The 17,312-nt window shown below is 49.1% G+C and overlaps 1 protein-coding gene across 4 annotated transcripts in view; it reads right to left on the bottom strand.

Annotated features, from left to right (window-relative positions):
- The window catches only part of LOC144151392 (uncharacterized), a 458,541-nt gene that overhangs the window by 208,680 nt on the left and 232,549 nt on the right, over positions 1–17,312 (bottom strand). For all 4 annotated transcript variants that reach the window (XM_077682433.1, XM_077682432.1, XM_077682435.1 and 1 more), the window contains 5 exons: positions 10,463–10,579; positions 3,252–3,353; positions 1,043–1,141; positions 203–383; positions 7–140 (listed from right to left, as the gene is read on the bottom strand). In XM_077682433.1, the coding sequence (XP_077538559.1) occupies positions 7–140; positions 203–383; positions 1,043–1,141; positions 3,252–3,353; positions 10,463–10,579 (633 nt within the window). The remainder of the gene's footprint in view (positions 1–6; positions 141–202; positions 384–1,042; positions 1,142–3,251; positions 3,354–10,462; positions 10,580–17,312) is intronic.

Genomic DNA, 17,312 nt, shown 5'->3' with positions numbered 1-17,312 from the left:
GCCCACCTGGGTGGCGATGCCCACGGGGCAGGTGTTGAGGTGGCACTTGCGCATCATGGTGCAGCCCATGACGATGAGGGGCGCTGTGGAGAAGCCGAACTCGTCCGCCCCCAGGATGGCCGCCACCAGCACATCGAAGCCTGCAGCATGTCCAAGCAGGGGTGAGCGGAAGCGGCTCCCCCCCGCCTAGCGCTCTGCTCACCGGTGCGTATCTGGCCGTCGGCCTGGAGGACGATGCGCGAGCGCAGGTCGTTCTGCACCAGGGTCTGGTGGGTCTCGGCGATGCCCAGCTCCCAGGGCAGGCCCGCCCCCTTGATGCCCGTCCAGCTGCTCGCCCCCGTGCCCCCGTCGTGGCCAGAGATGGTGATGTGCTCCGCCTTGCCCTGCCGCCGCCGCCATCATCGTCACACCATCATCGCCCGTCCTTCGAGCTCGCGGATGGCCCAGCACAGCAGCAACAGGCCCTGCTTTCTCCACTTCCCAACACAGCTAAAAAGGCTCGACAACCCCTGGAACGTGCATTCGTTACCTGGGCCAACGCTGCGCAATTGTTCAGTACTGCTTTTTACCCAGACGGAAAATTGCAAGTAGCGTGTGGGGATATTTACTGTATTTAACCGCGCACACAACACTGGGGGGCCAGGTTATATCAAGGGAGAAGTTACGCGCATGAAAATAACGTATTGCTGGTCAAAAGGTTCCTGGTAAATACATGTGATGCACACAGATTTTATTGAATTGAAAGTGACGTAAAAAAGTTGTTACCTGACATTGCAAAGCAAAAAATACGGGGCTTTCAACGGGGGCAAAGATTCGGAAATTAAAAAAATTCACTACATCATTAATTTCGTTCGACAGGGTTAAGATTACCTATAAACTCTGGATGTTATGAACGAGTTCGCCGTAGAATAAAGTTCCATATGAATGGGTTCGACTGTAAACACTGCGCGTGTTTCAAGATTTCCAGACTTGCATTTGTGTGGAACAAACAGCTGGGCCCCGACACTGGCAGGGCACAGCTTAGGCCAGCTGTGAGGCCTACCTTGGCCACGCCGGAAGCGACGACACCCACACCTACTTCGGACACCAGCTTGACCGAGATGCGGGCGTTCGGGTTGGAGCACTTGAGGTCGTAGATGAGCTGCAACAGGCACAGCCGCTGCAGGCCAATTCTCTTCTTCCTTGATATTTTTCTTCCCTCCATTGGTCTAGATACAGACTCAGACCCAAAGTTGCAATCAACCATGCCCAAGCGGGTGCTGGTACTCCTACTATAATAACTTTTCCTGTTTCTCTCAGACAGGGAAACAGTTGCACGAACAGCTATAGTTCACACTACGCTGTTCACACTACGCCCAGTACGCAGTTTTAAAATTGAGAACTATACTGTAGAAGCGACATGACCGCGTCGCTGGACCTTCAACTGCTCATCGTTTTGTTTTCTGTAATCTGCTGAAATTTACAAGCGAGTGAAATTTTTTGAAAAGTAATGGTAGAAGTGAGCGCATGAACAAAAGATATGCACGCAATTTTTGTTTGTCTTCACTAAGTCCTCCCGAGAGAAAAATATCAGTAAAATAATGCCTGTACCATCCGAAAATATAGTTTTTCTGTTTGCTGTTTGCATGCCCGACAATAATTATGTTCTTACACTATTTCACTTCCACCTCCATCAGTCATCTTTCGAAAAAGCAGCAGGTATACAGCGAGCGACACGTTGAAAAAGATCCCCAGTGCACCCACGAACTAGCGCCCTGTCGCGGCTAAGATGTGAGCGAAACGGCTCTTGAAACCCTACGGGCAAGCTGACAGACACACGCAGTAGAAGTGGGTGCAAGCGTTCACAACTCGCGAGCAGTGACGTAAGGCGGGACGTTCGCCGCCGCGCGCCACATAGCGGATAAGTGCCTGAACTAAGCGTCCATACAGCTCCCATTGAAAAGCGGGCGACGCGTTAGGCAATGTTTATACAGGCGGCGTTGTTCCGAACAACAACATGAGTAGCACTCGGCGCATGTGCTCACGTTAGCGGGGTGACCACACGGAGGGACGGCAACAAGTGACGCGGATAATGAAGGACTATGGTGTGGCCAACAGCGACAAGCAAACAAAATTAATACACCGCCGCCAATGGGCTCCGCCGTCGTCGTCGCTCATCGCTACAGTTCACTGTATCATCGCTGCCGCCCGCGTGTGCGCTGCTTCTGGCCGGCAAAAAGCGAGCGAGGGCCCCGGCAGCCTGTGTGTGCGGCTTGCCGTTGTCGCCCACACAATCCGTTCGCTGTACAGCGAACAGGTGTACAGGTACATACCTGTACAGCGCTGTACAGGTACATACCTGTTGCGTAAAGATTTTTGCGTCGCTCGTTGCCGTCACTGCGTGTGGTTACCCCTTGACACATATACCGACAGGCGCAATGAGGCCACACACATGGCGACTCAGCAAGCCGGTATTTATTTGCCATTTGAAGCATTATTGCAATTTCATAATGCTTTGCGCGGGTGCTTGACGACTTACTTGCGGTAACAGGCTTCCCCAAGAGCTGTATTTATATCTGCTTGGACAAAACAAATAAATGAAAGGAAACTAGATCACTGTTGCACCTCTAGCTGTAGCATCTGCTTCGCCTGCCCACTGCATCTGGCGGCGTCAGCAAAATGCAGGACTCCTGCTGTTTTTTGTTCTTTCTAACCCCTCAAATTCTTTCTCAAACTAAGAACTCTAACACAGCAGCTTTAGACAAAGTAAAATTTATCAATCCCGGCCGCATCTTTTTATCAAAAACTTCGTTTGCGTAGCCACAAAGTCATTGCCGGCTGAGCTACCAGGCATGGCGGCACTAATGGAGACATGGAGCGCTTTCGCAGAGTCAGGTAGCCACTAGTGCCAGATTCCACTCTAGGTAAGCTAGTGGTCGTGACGTTGTGTGCCACGGTCGTGACATTGTGTGCCGTAATCAGCTGCCGGAATCACACTGGCCGAGGATCATGGTACAAGCTTCGTTTTAATATACCGTGATTTGCACTGGCAGTGCATTATTGTTCTTTTATTATTTGTTGCTTTTTATTTGGGTCCCCCCGCCCTGCAAAACGTTAGCTTGTAGTTTAAATTGACCTCCTTGCCGATCAGTTACGCGAAGCTGTATTTGTGAGTATAATTCCTGTTTGGAGTTTACGATGCCCGCATTACACGACGCACGGTCTCCAAGAAGCACTGCTAAGGTCCCCAGGGGTGCCCACGTAGACAGTACCTCGGCCAGGTCCTCGATGGAGTAGATGTCGTGGTGGGGCGGGGGGCTGATGAGGCCCACGCCGGGGATTGAGTGCCGTGTCTTGGCAATGTCCTTGGTCACCTGCAGCACAACAGGGCATGGCCAGTTTGGGCCGCGTCAGCAGCAGCTGCACATAGGAGCCTGTTTACGTGCGATTACAAAAGCACAGGGATGACAGTTGTCAGGCTCGTATCAGCAAAGCCACAAGCACAACCAAAACGGCACATCCTTCTTTCTCCTGAATCTGCTGACACCACCTTGCAGAACAGCAGTACCAGCTTAGACAGATCAACGGTCAGCTGCGGTGCCTGTCAGCAAAGACGTTGCGCAAAACGCGGCTGACGGTTTCATTTCACCCCGCACGTACACTGTGGCTGCACTGAATTTGCTCTGCCATAATAAGCAAGTGCCCTGGGAGCCACGGGGCATGCTTCACTGCCAGCTGTGCCAGTTCTGACCCAGCCTGTCAACGAGGCCAACAGCCATGCCAGCTGACGGCGCTCTCAGCCTTTTCCCCGAGGACCCCCTTCAGCAAGGACGGCCAGCTGTTCACTGGGGCCAGCACAGAGGATGGCGAGGATGGGCATATGCACGCCCGCAGTGTCCACGCGAGCTTCCGGCCGTTCATGCCCCCTCCAAATTCATGCTAGCCCCAGCTGAGTGACAAGGCGGTAGCAAAAGTAGAGTTGTCTAACTTTCTGCTGAGGGCAGAGATTCAAACTCATCAACGAGCCTTGCGAAATGCTTTTCAAACGCATTGTGATGGGAACATTAAGGGGCCCAAAGGGACACTGCAGTTATTTGTAAACATTTCGGAATTACTTGCGGAAATTGCACTTTGGAGTCTCTAGCCCATGTTTCGAACGCTCTCGCGGCATGTACGCGACTTTATTCAAGAAAAAAATCAATTAGAAAACGCTGTCCTCCTCTCTGCATCCTCCTTACCGATTTTTTATGACGTTTAGTATGACATCAAAACAAGATACGTTTCGACAGGATCCATCGGCCCCCAGCGTTTAGTCGGTCACCTGCAGGCCGGTCGCCTTAATTCGTTCGCTCAGTTGAAAGTATGCCACAGAACGTTTGTGCCCAGAAGAATGTGCCCTTAGTTTCTTAGTTTGTAGACTGTATAAAGCCCTAAGTCCAAGTCACTTCACACAAGCGCACATGCGACGCTTCGCTGACTGGTATGCTAGTACAAAAATCTACGGCCAATAGAAGAACAGAGAAGAGTTAGCAAGGTTAATACTAAGGAATTAAAATCAACCGAAATTTTGTTTGTAGGGTTTAACGCGCCGACGCAACGCAGGCGATGAGGCGCGCCGTAGTGGAGGGCTCCGGATTAATTTTGACCACCTGGGGATCTTTATTGTGCGCCGAAATGTCGTACAAACGGGCGTTTTTGCTTTTCGCCTCCATCAGAAAAGCGGCTGCCGCGGCCGGGAATCGAACCCGCGACCTCGTGCTCAGCAGCGCAACGCCTTAGCCACTCAGCCACCGCGGCGGGTTCAACCGAAATTTTGATCGTACAGTGTAAAAACAAAGTGGGGAAGCACTTTTTGCCAGCGGTAAACAGCACGACCACAAATCAGGAATGCAGACGCCAGACACTGTGGGAATTTGGGGAACGCTTGTACCCCATTACACGGCGGCAGAAACCGGAGATACTAAACTTTAACCGCAGTTATCGCAAACTGCGGTTTCGGCTCCTACACGCGAAATTTCAAGTGTGTCGACAGCCGTCACTTGGTTGTGAGCGTAACAAAAATAAATTAACACACTTATAACCTCACAATAAAAAACAAAATAGAAGTAGTGTAGACTTCAGACCTAAACGCGACGCACTCGCGCGCGGCAAGAGAGGGGCTTCCCCAACAACTCGCTACCGGCTTGGTTTTCTCGGGTTGACTCGGTGTTGGGTTGGGAACTTTTAGGCTTAGCATCGCGGTGGATATTTGACCGCCGCTATCTCTACAACTGCGAATTGCAATCCGTAGCACAACTTTTCTCCACACTAACATCCACTTTCCCGCATGAGGAATTGTTCTTTTCCGTGATCAGATTGATTTCGAAGAGCGGCGACAAGCTGACCACACTAACATCCACTTTCCCGCATGAGGAATTGTTCTTTTCCGTGATCAGATTGATTTCGATGAGCGGCGACAAGCTGTTGCTGCCGTGGTCTGGGCCGGTTCGAGCAGCTGCCAGCGCCGTCCGGGCTGACGCACCGCAGACGCCGCAGACCTCTTCGATGTAGGCAGTTCCGAAACTCCGCTTCATAAAACGGCCCGCACCTGGACCCCCCCTTTTGATCGTGCGTACGGTGGCGCCCCTGCGGCCGCCGCACGCACTATCCAAAATACCAGCCAAAAATTCAAACAAAAAATTTCACGTTAAATTTTGTTTTAAAGTGCATAATTGTTTATTTTTGTGCTTTCATAAGTTATTCATTGCCATGTTAACACCGGTTCTTAGGTTGCGATTGTTTGTGCGTCCGCGCAAATGCCTCGACCAATTGGCGCTTGTGCGGGCACTCCGGCACAACATAGGTACTAAGGTACTAAATTTGCAGTGCCTACAGCACATTGTATGCCGAAACTAACCCAGTAGCCGATCAAGCGGCTCTAAATAATCATTTTCAGCTTGCATAAAGCCGCAGAGGTGACTTTTAATTTATTTTTTGTCGAATCGTCGCATTTCTTTTCGCTACTCTTGCTTCGTATGCATATAAAACACTTGCGTAGTTGAACGCATTGGGATTCCTTGGCATAACAAGTTTACGTAAGCACTCAAATACCATTTTTCGCCCAGGTCGTCGAGCGGCGAAGCAAGTTGTATAGTTTGTTTTGTCACCAACAGATGGCGCCACTGTAAAACAAGATCCAAAACAGTGGACCAATCGTGGGGTCACTTTTTGATGCATGAGGCCTATGAGAAGTTTCGCAACTCCTATATCAATTAACTCTGACCACAGTTTCGTCTGTCGTGTAGCGCAGCAAACTGCGGTTTTGTCTAACCGAGGTTACTGTGCCCGTGTAACTAGGGCATTACTGCACGAGCACTATACAACAAATAGTGCCAACATAGATCACGAAATGGCCAGAACTCTGGCTGACGGTGAGAATTGGGTGCACCATAGTACTTTTTACGCAACTCGAATTTCGGTATTAGATTGTTATGTGAGGGTCGCCTTAAGGTGGGAGGTGGATCTTTAGGAGATCTTTTTTATTTTTCGTGCCAGCTAAATGAAAATCGGCACTCTCGATGAGTTTTCTACGCTGATTTCAAACGTAAGTTGTTTTGAGATAGCTTTATTTGTTCAACAAATACAGTGCTTAAAAATTTATTCATTGAGGCGTTTCTTACGGGGGTTCAGAGCATTTTTGCTCGATGAAACTCAATAATGATTTATATGGATATGGATATGGATGCCAGGCTATGCTGTTTGAATTCATTTCAAAGAACATTGCAATGAATGAAAGAGGTGAACATTTCATAACAATTTGTATAAAAATATCTCATCTTTGCTCATTTTTACAAATAGCAGTACAAAGTAATAAAAACAGTATCACCTGCTAACTCCACTCAACACAAATGCAATGGTACAAGTCTTGTCACCCCAGCCCAAGAGCAACATTACAAAAAACCAGTAAGGCAGAGCATGGTCTTGCAAAAAAAGAAACCGAGAAAAATGCATTTGAAGTTTCAGTTCATGGTAACTTTTGCAACAGCTTAGCTACAACAATATAATTAGCAGCATTTTGTAGCTCTGTTCTTCATGAAGAAAAGCACACCAACTATGTGACTGTAACACAAAGATAACTCTGGAAAGATAGACGTAAATTCATACGGATACCGTACATATCGTGAAGGAAAATTAAATTTTTTACTTTAAATTTTAGAAACTGTTTATCCCCTTTCACCTTTTCTCTCAGTGTCTTTTCAGAATAGAGAAAGGCACAAATACCATGTGATGTTACTTTTGTGCTACCAGTGAGACTAAAGCAGCCACCCAGAATTAGAGATTGTCCTGCAATGCATCTCAAACCTCGAGCAAGGCTGTAGGTGAAATGATCTTTGGTGATCAATGCTTCAGTGATACAAACAGCCTCACCTGCTAGACCAATTCAATGCAAATGCAGTTATACCAGTCTTGTTATCCTGGCTCAAGAGTAAGATAAGAAAACACCTCGTAAGGATCTTACAGAATAAACTGCAGAGCTGCAGGTGGACTTCGCTTTGGCAATCAATGCCAGTTATAAAAACATTGCTGGATCTATTTATTGCAAATGAAATGAAAGCAGTCTTATTATCCTAGGTCAAAAGCTAGGTAATGAAACACTCCTTAAGGCAGAGCATCTTTGCTCTTTAGTTTCTAACTGTTGCTACAGCATAGCGACAATATAAAAAGCACCGTGTCGCTCTGTTCCTCAAAAAAAAAAGTATGAGACCATACCACAAAAATAACCTGGAAATCTCTATGCAAGTAATGAAAAACCTTGGTAACAGCCCTGGAAAAGTACACTTTTGCTGAACTTCACAAACAGTACTTCCTACTTTGCACTTACGTCAACGCCTACTACTGTGCTGCAAACTTTTCTCACAAAAAAGACCAGAGCACAACAGTAACCTAGACGTTTCCACGCAGCGCTTCTCGGACCCAGCTCCCTACATGACAGGCGATCTCGGCATCGCCATCCACAACGTCTTCCATTGTTTTTTCACACACTTGCAGCGCGTAATTCGTTGAGGGAAAAGGTCTCCAAGCATTGCGGCACGAGACAAAATGACGTTGTAACCGAATCACAGCCACTAAGAGCAGGTAAAACGCCCGCGAATTGAAAATACTGCGGCGGCGAACGCGCACCTACAAAAAAAATTGGCCGCGTGTCTGCTCCTCCCTTCGCTTCGCTTCGTGCCTCCCTTCGCTTTACCGCTCACCTCTCATGTTGTTCCTCTTGCGTCGCGCTCCTCCCAAGGTAAAGACGCCAAATGTTTGCTGAAATCATTCTAAATTTCCCGCGTTCTACTGCTCTAAACCGGGCGTCTCGATGCGAACGCTGCCGTACGGCGAAGACGCGCGTTAATCGATTCGCCTTACTTCAACGTTTATAGAACCGCGTTTCCCTACTCCACGTGCGTTGCAAGCAGAACGTGGAACCTATATAGTGGAACCTTGCGTAGCTGTTGCCGGTTGCTTTCTTAAAATGGCGCCAGAAGCTATAGTGGCGTGGGCGACAGCCGGCGACGGCGGAGTGAATTCTTTTTCTGCAATTGATGAAGTATTTAATTTCGCAAAAGTCAAGCATGTTTGAATTTTTATAATGGAACGCGGCAAATATCACTTCTGCATTGATTTGTTGTCTCATATTTGCGTAATGTCTTGTTCTTCTTTAACAATGTTGAGAAGTATGAACATTACAACGGACATAGACGGATAGATTTAGCTGTGACTATATAAGACTTACGCAGGCATTGTTTTGATTTGTCCGGGTGGCTGAATCGAGTCACCGACAGACAGACATACAGACATACAGACAGACCAAAATTTCTGGGTTTAAGGAGCCCAAGAAAGACTATCGTCTTTAAAAATGTCGGCTCAATCGCCCCGGCCAATCAGGGGTGCGGAACAGGGGGATCGACTAGAGCGCGCATGCTCCTGCCAATCAGCGGTTCGAAAAGGACCCTCGGTAAATCGGCGTTAACACTCATCGTCCTCAGGTGACGCCATTTAGAGACAGCACAAAAGACGAACAGACATCAGCAACAAAGCGATCCCAAGATAGCCGCCGCCGGCAGCTCGCTTCGAGTGAGGTGCGCGCGCGAAGTTCAAGCTTTTTTAGCCCGCTATTCGGCGTTTTGCGGCTCCCGCTGCGCTTTCACATCCCATTTTGAGATCCTTCCCAATCAAATTCAGCGGTGAAACATTGAGGGTAGGTACTTGAAGGTATAAAAACTGCAAAATTGTTTGTCGCAAAATTCCTTTTTTCACGATTTCTTTACCATTCTAAGACCCGTGTTCTACCCCCCTAAGGTACCAAAATTAGGAGAAAACGAAAACGAATCAAGTAAATACGATATTGTTTTGGTCGGTTCAGGGGCGTGGTTCGGTGCATCACTGCTATGCAACATGCATTGCTGCGAGGGCATTTGTATGCGGGCTATGTAAGCAGAGCAATATCCCAGCATTACTAGGTGCCCGATTAGTAGGGGTACGCGAATACCGAATAGTACCTCTTTCGGATTGAATATCAAATCGAATGCGGGGAAAAAAGCCGAATATCGTACATCAATGTGTTTTTAAACGCCTCGACTTTTTTAAGGTTTTTGTGCAAAAACAGAAGCTACTTGACATGTGGCGGAGTCATGACGTTCTATTTCAACACAAAGAACGGACTTTCTAACTCTCCTTCGCAGCGGTCGAGTTGCCGAACCACTACTCCGAACTGCCGAAGCAGCCCAATACGCATTAGGAAAACAAAAAGAGAGAGAGAGAGAGAGAGGAAAAAGAAAAGGCTCGGCTTGCACGGGAGTTGCTGTACTGCAATCATAGGCAATGCCTAATCAGTGCCTCCTAACTCCAAAGCGAGCGCTCTGTAGGCATGATTCGCATGAACAATAGACAGATGTCGCGAAAACTTGCCAGAACCACAATCACAGACCACGATGAGGCACTTCTTCGGGAGCATGTCAGGAGCGTGAAGCGTGAAAATCTCGCATGTGATAAACACACACCAGCTACATTAAAAAAGCAACAACCAGTTTCAAAAACAAAAGCAGCGGCGATTGCTTTACTAGAAGCTGCCCCAACATGCAGTATTCAAAATGGCGGCCAGAGTTGACGGCGACGGCCCGAAGGAAAGACCAGAAACATCTTATTGATGCAATAATCGCAAATTACTCCGTGCAGCGCGATAAAATTTAGGGTCCGTGCAAGGCACGATCATTGAAAGCGCGATTTGAATGAAACTTGCCGAGGAGATGGTGCACCGACCGTCCACCTTGCTTTTTCAGCAGGGCCGGCCACACTGGGAAAATCCAGCCGACTATTTGAAAAACCCAATGTTATTCTATTTGTACTCGAAGGGCCTGCTTAAAAGCTGCCTGGCATCCGTGCAGGCCCTCTTCCGTTTGTGTGAAGGCAGTGGCTGTGCACAGAGGCGTGCACGAGCGCAGAGGACGAGACCTGCCTTGTATCCAGGGAGTTCGCCGCCTTCGCCCGGCTTGGCCCCCTGGGCCATCTTGATCTGCAGCTCGTCGCTGTTGGCCAGGTAGGCCGAGGTGACCCCAAACCTCCCCGACGCCACCTGCACCACAGAGAACGAAGAGGTCACGCGCCCCTCGGGCATCCAGCGTAGCACAAGACAGATTCACATTCCCAGGCTGGCACTAATACGAGACGTACAATGCAGACATCACTGTTCAATGTAATGAATAATTGCAAGTGTCTGGGTTCAATAAGGTCAGGCCTGATAAGAGAAAGAAAAATCAGTGCCCGAGAAAACGAAGGACAGAACGCCGCCTTTGAAGCAGCCCACTTGAACATAACACATTCCACACTACGCATGCAAGAGGCATTCCTGAAGAGGCACTCAGCGTCTTCTGGTCGCGCCATTAGACGTGCACTGCGCAGTTTTCTGAGGCACCAGCCACGTAGCTCTTTTTGGCCCCCTGCTTCGACCACAGGTCGGCAGGCCCACTCACGAGTGCACTCACACACCCCCACGTGCAGCAAGCCCCGCTCACCAACCGCGGGGCTCACCGCGGTGAGCGCCACTACTGCGCTTGTACTCGCTGTTGGCTATTCGTCACAGGAGCCGCTTGCTGTGATGGTTGGCAATGCCGGGATTGCTTTTAGCCTCAGAATTATGTCGTGACTGAGCTGCTGCTATGGGGACCCCTGGAATTATCGTATTTACTCGCGCAATGAACCCTCCCCCCACTTGTCTTCTTGAGAATTTACTTTTTTGTCACTTTGAATGAAAAATGCAGCGGGAATATCTTTTTATCTCAGCATGGTTGTTGATTCCTTAGACCATCACAGTAACTTCATATCACGCTACAAAACACGCAGAAATGCTAAGAAGGCATTCCAACAAAAAGAAATCTCAACGTAGCAAGAAACGTGAGCGCGAATGCCGTGGCTCACAATTTAAAAATTGCGCGCTTGCGGAGCGCCATCTGCTGAACACAAACCAAACCTTCTTGCGCCGTAAATACGTTCCTGCATGCGAACAAAGCACAAAACGTTCTCCGCACTCCTTCCCTGCTCTTTGTTGCTATGGCTGGTTCTGGCGGCGTGCGAACAACGCACTAAACATACTTCGCACTCCTCTGCTCTTCAGGTTAAGCGATTTTGCCATTACGCTCGTGGTTTTCTTATTCAGCTATGTCCCGACCTTTTTTTGCGCTCCTAGTGCGCGCTGTACGATGGGCCAGTACATAAGCTATACAGCCGGATTTAAACTGAAGGTGGTGGAGCATGCATTGATGCACATGGAAACCGCGCGGCTGGGCGGCACTTAATGTACGCTACGAGCGAAAACGAGGTTTTTGGACGGGGAACAAGGATCGCCTTGTGTTTCGTGGGTCCAAAGAAGGGAAGTTTTCCGGTGTCGGAAAACACGTTTTGGATCCAGTGCCTTGATGGCACGCTAGACGGTGCGCTGTGGGTTGACAACAAATGTGGTGCGGCAAACGACTTTAGTAAGGGGGAGAGCTCCGTAGCGAGTAGGGGCCCACTAGCATGGTGCGAATAAAAAAGAAATTTGATTACATATCTACGTGTTTTTACAAAAATGGCAAGGCTCTGACAGTGCTTCTCTTGGCAACTTTATTCTGTGAAATTTAAACCTTTCAACTGTTGCAATTTTTTGCCGCATAATGAACCCTCCCCCAAAATTCATGCCGAATTTTCTGGAAAAAGTGGGTTCATTACGCGAGTAAATACGGTACTTTTCTGGCAGTGGGCTGATTTAGGAATTTGCTTCGGATGGCCTTGGGCCACTGTAATGCCCTAATACTGCTCGGTTTCATGACCCATGGAGGGTTTGCTGCACACACTCACGTGAAAGGGGGGACGACGAGTGCTGAGCACGAGTGCGAGTTATTGCTAGTGGTGACGGCAAATGGTGAGCGTTAGTGTGAGTGAGGGCTCGAGGAAAAATATATTTTTCTGCGTGAGTGTGGGCGAGTGGCGCCCAGTTTTGCCGAAGTATGCATGCTTCCAACTAAAGTTTGGGTTTGGGCCAGGTGGTTCATAATTAAAGTGCGAAACAGCCGCACCACCCGGCTCATAGCACCAAAAATGGCTATGAACAGCCGAACGAACGGGGCGTCGGGAACTGAACAAGACCATCCAAGGTAGTAAGCACCACTGCACTGGACGAGCGAACTGCGTCGATTCCGTTTCTCATACTCACCAAAGATTGGAGAACCGATGCTCTAGCACCACAAGGAAAGCATGCTGTGCCCCTGCAGTGTCACACCACCAGGACGCATCACTTGTGCGGTAAGGTTGTGGCCGCACAAGTGGCGATAATCTGGCAAAGCCAATATCAGTCTCAAGTGCTGCGCAACTCATGCCACGCCACGCTGCTTTCTCCCATGACACTCCCAATTCCAAAGCGTTGCGCAGCTGCTAGCAACGTTCCAGCAAGCAGGAACAGCTAACAACTGCTTTCCTTCCTTTCCCGCCATCGAGGCACGCCTGACCGGTTCAAATTCCTTTCAGGTATAGGTATAAGAGGACCACAACACTTTTTCCCAGCTACATTTTGGCCACCACTTTTGTTCTTCACGTCATGCAGAGAGAGTCGTAAAAGGAATGGTTAGGATCGATGCACACAAAATTGCTGCACAATTTTTTAATTAAGCCCAGTCGAACCCCGCAATACCCAAACCATTGCGGAAAGCCGAAAAATTCGCTTTTGCAGCAATTTCATTGCCCCCAGACTGAAACAAAAATGACAGGAAAATTCCCCAAAAACCCAAAATTTATTTCTGAAAGCCGGTTATAAAAAGTTAAACCTGGATGTAACGAACCTCTAAGTAACGAATGCCTGGATTTAACAAAAAAATTTAATTCCCCATTTCCATCTACACTGCAGCCCATGTGTTTTCAACGTTTATGCAACGAAGGAGTTGCGACAGTTAACCTGGATGTAACGAATTCTCTACGCTGATGAGTCAAGGTTTCTTGCTCTTTGGTAGAGTCAGTCGGCCCAGCCTTTATTCCGGCGGCCACCGACGGTCAGTCGGAATTCGTTCGCTCGGTTAAAACAAAGCCACCACACGTTTGTGAATGGAAGAATGTGCCTTTGTTTACTTTGTTAGTTTGTACACTGTATCAAGATCCGAGTCCGGGTCACTCCACACAAGCGCTGCACAACTGCACATGCGACGCTTCGCTGACTGGTACGCTAGTAGGAAAACCTAAGGCCACTTGAAGGCGGGAGAAGAGTCAGCGAAGTCAATATAGGTACGAAGGAAATAAAATCAACTCATACTTTTACCGTACAGTGTAAAACTAGGGAGCACGAAGCACTTTTTTTGCGCTGGGAGAACAAGCACAGCGGTCAGCAGCACGACTACACATCTGCGAACGCTTTTCCGTCTAAGATATGCAATTGCTAGACGTGAGATATTGTGGAAATTTGGGGGACGCTTATTTCACGAGCGCTATACAGCAAATAGTCACATGGGGTGCTTGAAATGCTAAAACTAAATAAAAGTGTAAACTGATTATACATTATATACCTTATATGGAAGCGCTGGCCCGTGGCCGAGTAGTACGGAGCGTTACCCATGTTATTTTGCAAGTCACAAGTTCGAATCCCCGAGATACATTTTTTTTGTAAGTTGACTTTTTCATTTTCAGCCTATGTTTTCTATACTGAGTTCACCAATAACGTTCACTGCTCCACGAACTAGTACATAGAACGCGCGAAGGCTGACACTGACACGCTAGCGAGTTCTCGTTGGCGTGCTGTAGCCATAAGCACCGACTTCTTGCGGGCAGTAGGCACTAGACCCGGAATCAACAGACCCTTGGCCTGGTGCGAACGCGCTTTTTACGATACGGTTATGAGTGAGGCAAGCTCCAAATGTGGGGGAAAAGCGCATGGCATTTGAGCGTCTGTAGTGACGCGGAGGGCGTTCATCCACTGCGTAGGCCTCGGCTAGTGATTGCTACGATTCCAAGCCGTCCTGGGAGGCTTATCCTAGGCATTTTACAGTCGATAACATGGCAGAAGCGCGGTACGACGATTACTGAGATATCGAGAATGCCCATCCCGCGATGCCGTTGGATGTTGTTTTAAACAACGGAAACCGAAACTTGTTTGAATGCTAACCTTGGACATCGTCCAATCAAGGTGCATATCCTCCCGTCGTCACACCCTTTAGTTGGTGCAGCCGCCGCTGAGCACGCATGATAATTTCTCTTCTTTCACCCTTTATAAAATAATTACTGACTTATCAACCAGATAAACGATGAAACGTGAGCCAGACTACGCAGTGCCAGCAAACCCGGGAGCTTGACAAATTTACTTCAATGTCCCGCTAAAATTAAATGGGTAGATAAAATGCGGACTGGACTTGCAGTGACTTGTTCAACGAGGAATCATTTTCCAAGAACATTTCACTGCCGCGAAATATGAAAGACATGGGCTTTTATGGATGTTCGCCGGCAATCCGAAAAGATTTCATTGTTGCGGGAATTTCGCATTCATGGGATTTCGCATATCGCGCGGTTTGACTGAACAAGCAAATTGTTTCCTGCCTTTGACATTCTTCCAGCCAGCAACCCGTGCCCGTTTCCCCTGCCGAGTCACGTCGGTTCCTCTCCTCCTGACAACGCCATGCGTGGAATTCAATCGCCTTTCACGATAGCCGAATTCTTTGCTGCGATTGATCACGCCAAACATCATACCGCTCCAGGGCCAGATGGCCTTACGTACGAGGTGTATAAGAACCTCGACGATCCAGCCCTAAGCAATCTCCTTGACTCCGTTAACGAGGTCTGGCTCTCTGGTGACATACCAGAATCTTGGCTCCTCGCTGATACCTTCCCGATACCGAAGCCTGGTAAGCCACCCGATCAGCTCCCCAATTTGCGTCCAATAGCCTTGATGTGCACCTTGTGCAAACTGTTGGAGCGCATGCTGGCAAACTGGCTTCAATGGTGGATGGACACTTTCCGGTGGTATCACCCCGCGCAGATCGGGTTTAGGCCCCGTCTGGGTACCGAAGATGGCCTTGATCACTTCTCGTCAATGGTGTTACTTGGCGGCCGATCACACAAAGTGCGCACAGTGCTTGCCATGGACATACAAAAGGCATACGACAACGTTATCCACGGAGCCATCTTGGAAATTCTCCAAGGCCTTCTTCTCCCGGACAAGGATTGCTCTTTCCTCCGGAACTTCCTCACAAAAAGATCCTTTTCGGTTCGCATTAGTGGGACGAGTTACGGTCACTTTACGCCTGTCCGCGGAGTGCCTCAGGGATCGGTAATCTCACCCTTCCTTTTTAATGCTATTATGTTACCGCTGGCCCGGCATCTCGGCTCTATGCCTGGCATGCACTTTCTGATATACCCGGACGACATCACAGTGTGGCCTGTCCACTCAGACCTGACTCGGCAAACCCCGTGCCTCTAACAAGCCTTGTCTGACACGCAGAAATGGTGCGAATATGCTGGACTGACAATTTCCGTCGAAAAGACAGCTATTCTGCCTGTGGCCAGTGCTTGGGGCCGTCGCCGACTGGCGATGTCTCCAATCGCATTACAACTCTGCGGCCGACCTGTACGCACTGTACGCACTTGGCGTGCTGGGATTAGAAATGTATGCGTCTGGATCAGCATCTATGTGGATACGTTACGCTCGCCAAAAAAAGCGGGACAGATGCTCCAACTCATTCGAAGCATCTCACAGAAGTCTGGTGGCTCCTGTTCCAAAATGGCCCGTCTATTGGCGCGGTCTGTACTCCAGCCTCGGCTTGTTTACCAGGCACAATTCCAACACCTGAACCAGGCGGAGTGGGCTCTACTTGAGGCAATTAACCGAGCCGCAATGCGTGCAATTACCTGCCTTCCTAGGATAACACCGATCCCCGCTCTTCAGGCGGGTAGCTCAAGGTGTAGCTCAAGTTAACACCTTGGATGAGCTTGTCCATCAGCGTCGGTCCGCCCGCATGCATAAACTCACCTTTACAGCTGAGGCAGCGGCGTTAGGAAACTACCCACATCTCCAGCCTGCGTCGTTACCAGGCCACTTTGGCTATACCACCAGGTGACCGACAACAGGCCACTTACGCGACTTCACAATCGATGCAACGGACTTACTGATACGCTTTTCGCGGTCGCGCATAAACTGGCGGCTGTCTCAACACCAGGTGGTGCAGGCATTTGTGGACGCTGGGGCCAAGGACTACGTGGTGACGACAACACTACAATATCCTTCCCACCCAGAGGCCTGTCAAACGTGCTTCTACGAAACAGACCGCACCCTGCCGTCATGCTGGCTGTGCTTACGGCCATCCAGGACGGCTTGCAAGCACTAAATCCTGCTCTTCATCAAGCCCCTGAAGGTACTACTTTTCAAATTTATACGGACTCCGCGGCGGCCATACGTGATTTACGTTGAGTGAATAACAACTCGGCTATCTCGAGGAACATTCATGACATACTGGATACCTACCCCTGCCCTCTGCGGCTCTCGTGGGTCCGGCGAAATACGCTTCCCGCTCACATTGCGGTGGATGGTGCCTGCCACACTGCATTTGTTCCACGACCATTGCCTTTACTGACATTAGATACCCCAGGACAGTTTTTACAAAGGAAAAAGATCGTCGCGCCACACGAGCTCTAATTCCACCATGTGGAACGGACCTCCCTAGCAGACTCGCTAGCTGGGAGGAGGTCTTGCTGCGAAGACTTCGTGTTGGTGTAGCCCTCTCTAGCGCTATTATCCGGGAGTGGCCGCCACGCTACCATGCCCCGTTCGACCAGAACTGCCCCTTTTGCACGGCTCCTGC

Source organism: Haemaphysalis longicornis, unplaced genomic scaffold (assembly GCF_048455015.1).
Source record: "Haemaphysalis longicornis isolate Haplotype H1 unplaced genomic scaffold, Haemaphysalis longicornis Haplotype H1 scaffold_9, whole genome shotgun sequence".
NCBI classification, from domain to species: domain Eukaryota; kingdom Metazoa; phylum Arthropoda; class Arachnida; order Ixodida; family Ixodidae; genus Haemaphysalis; species Haemaphysalis longicornis.
Note: the sequence above shows the minus strand (reverse complement) of the source record. Positions and strands in the feature narration are given on the sequence as shown.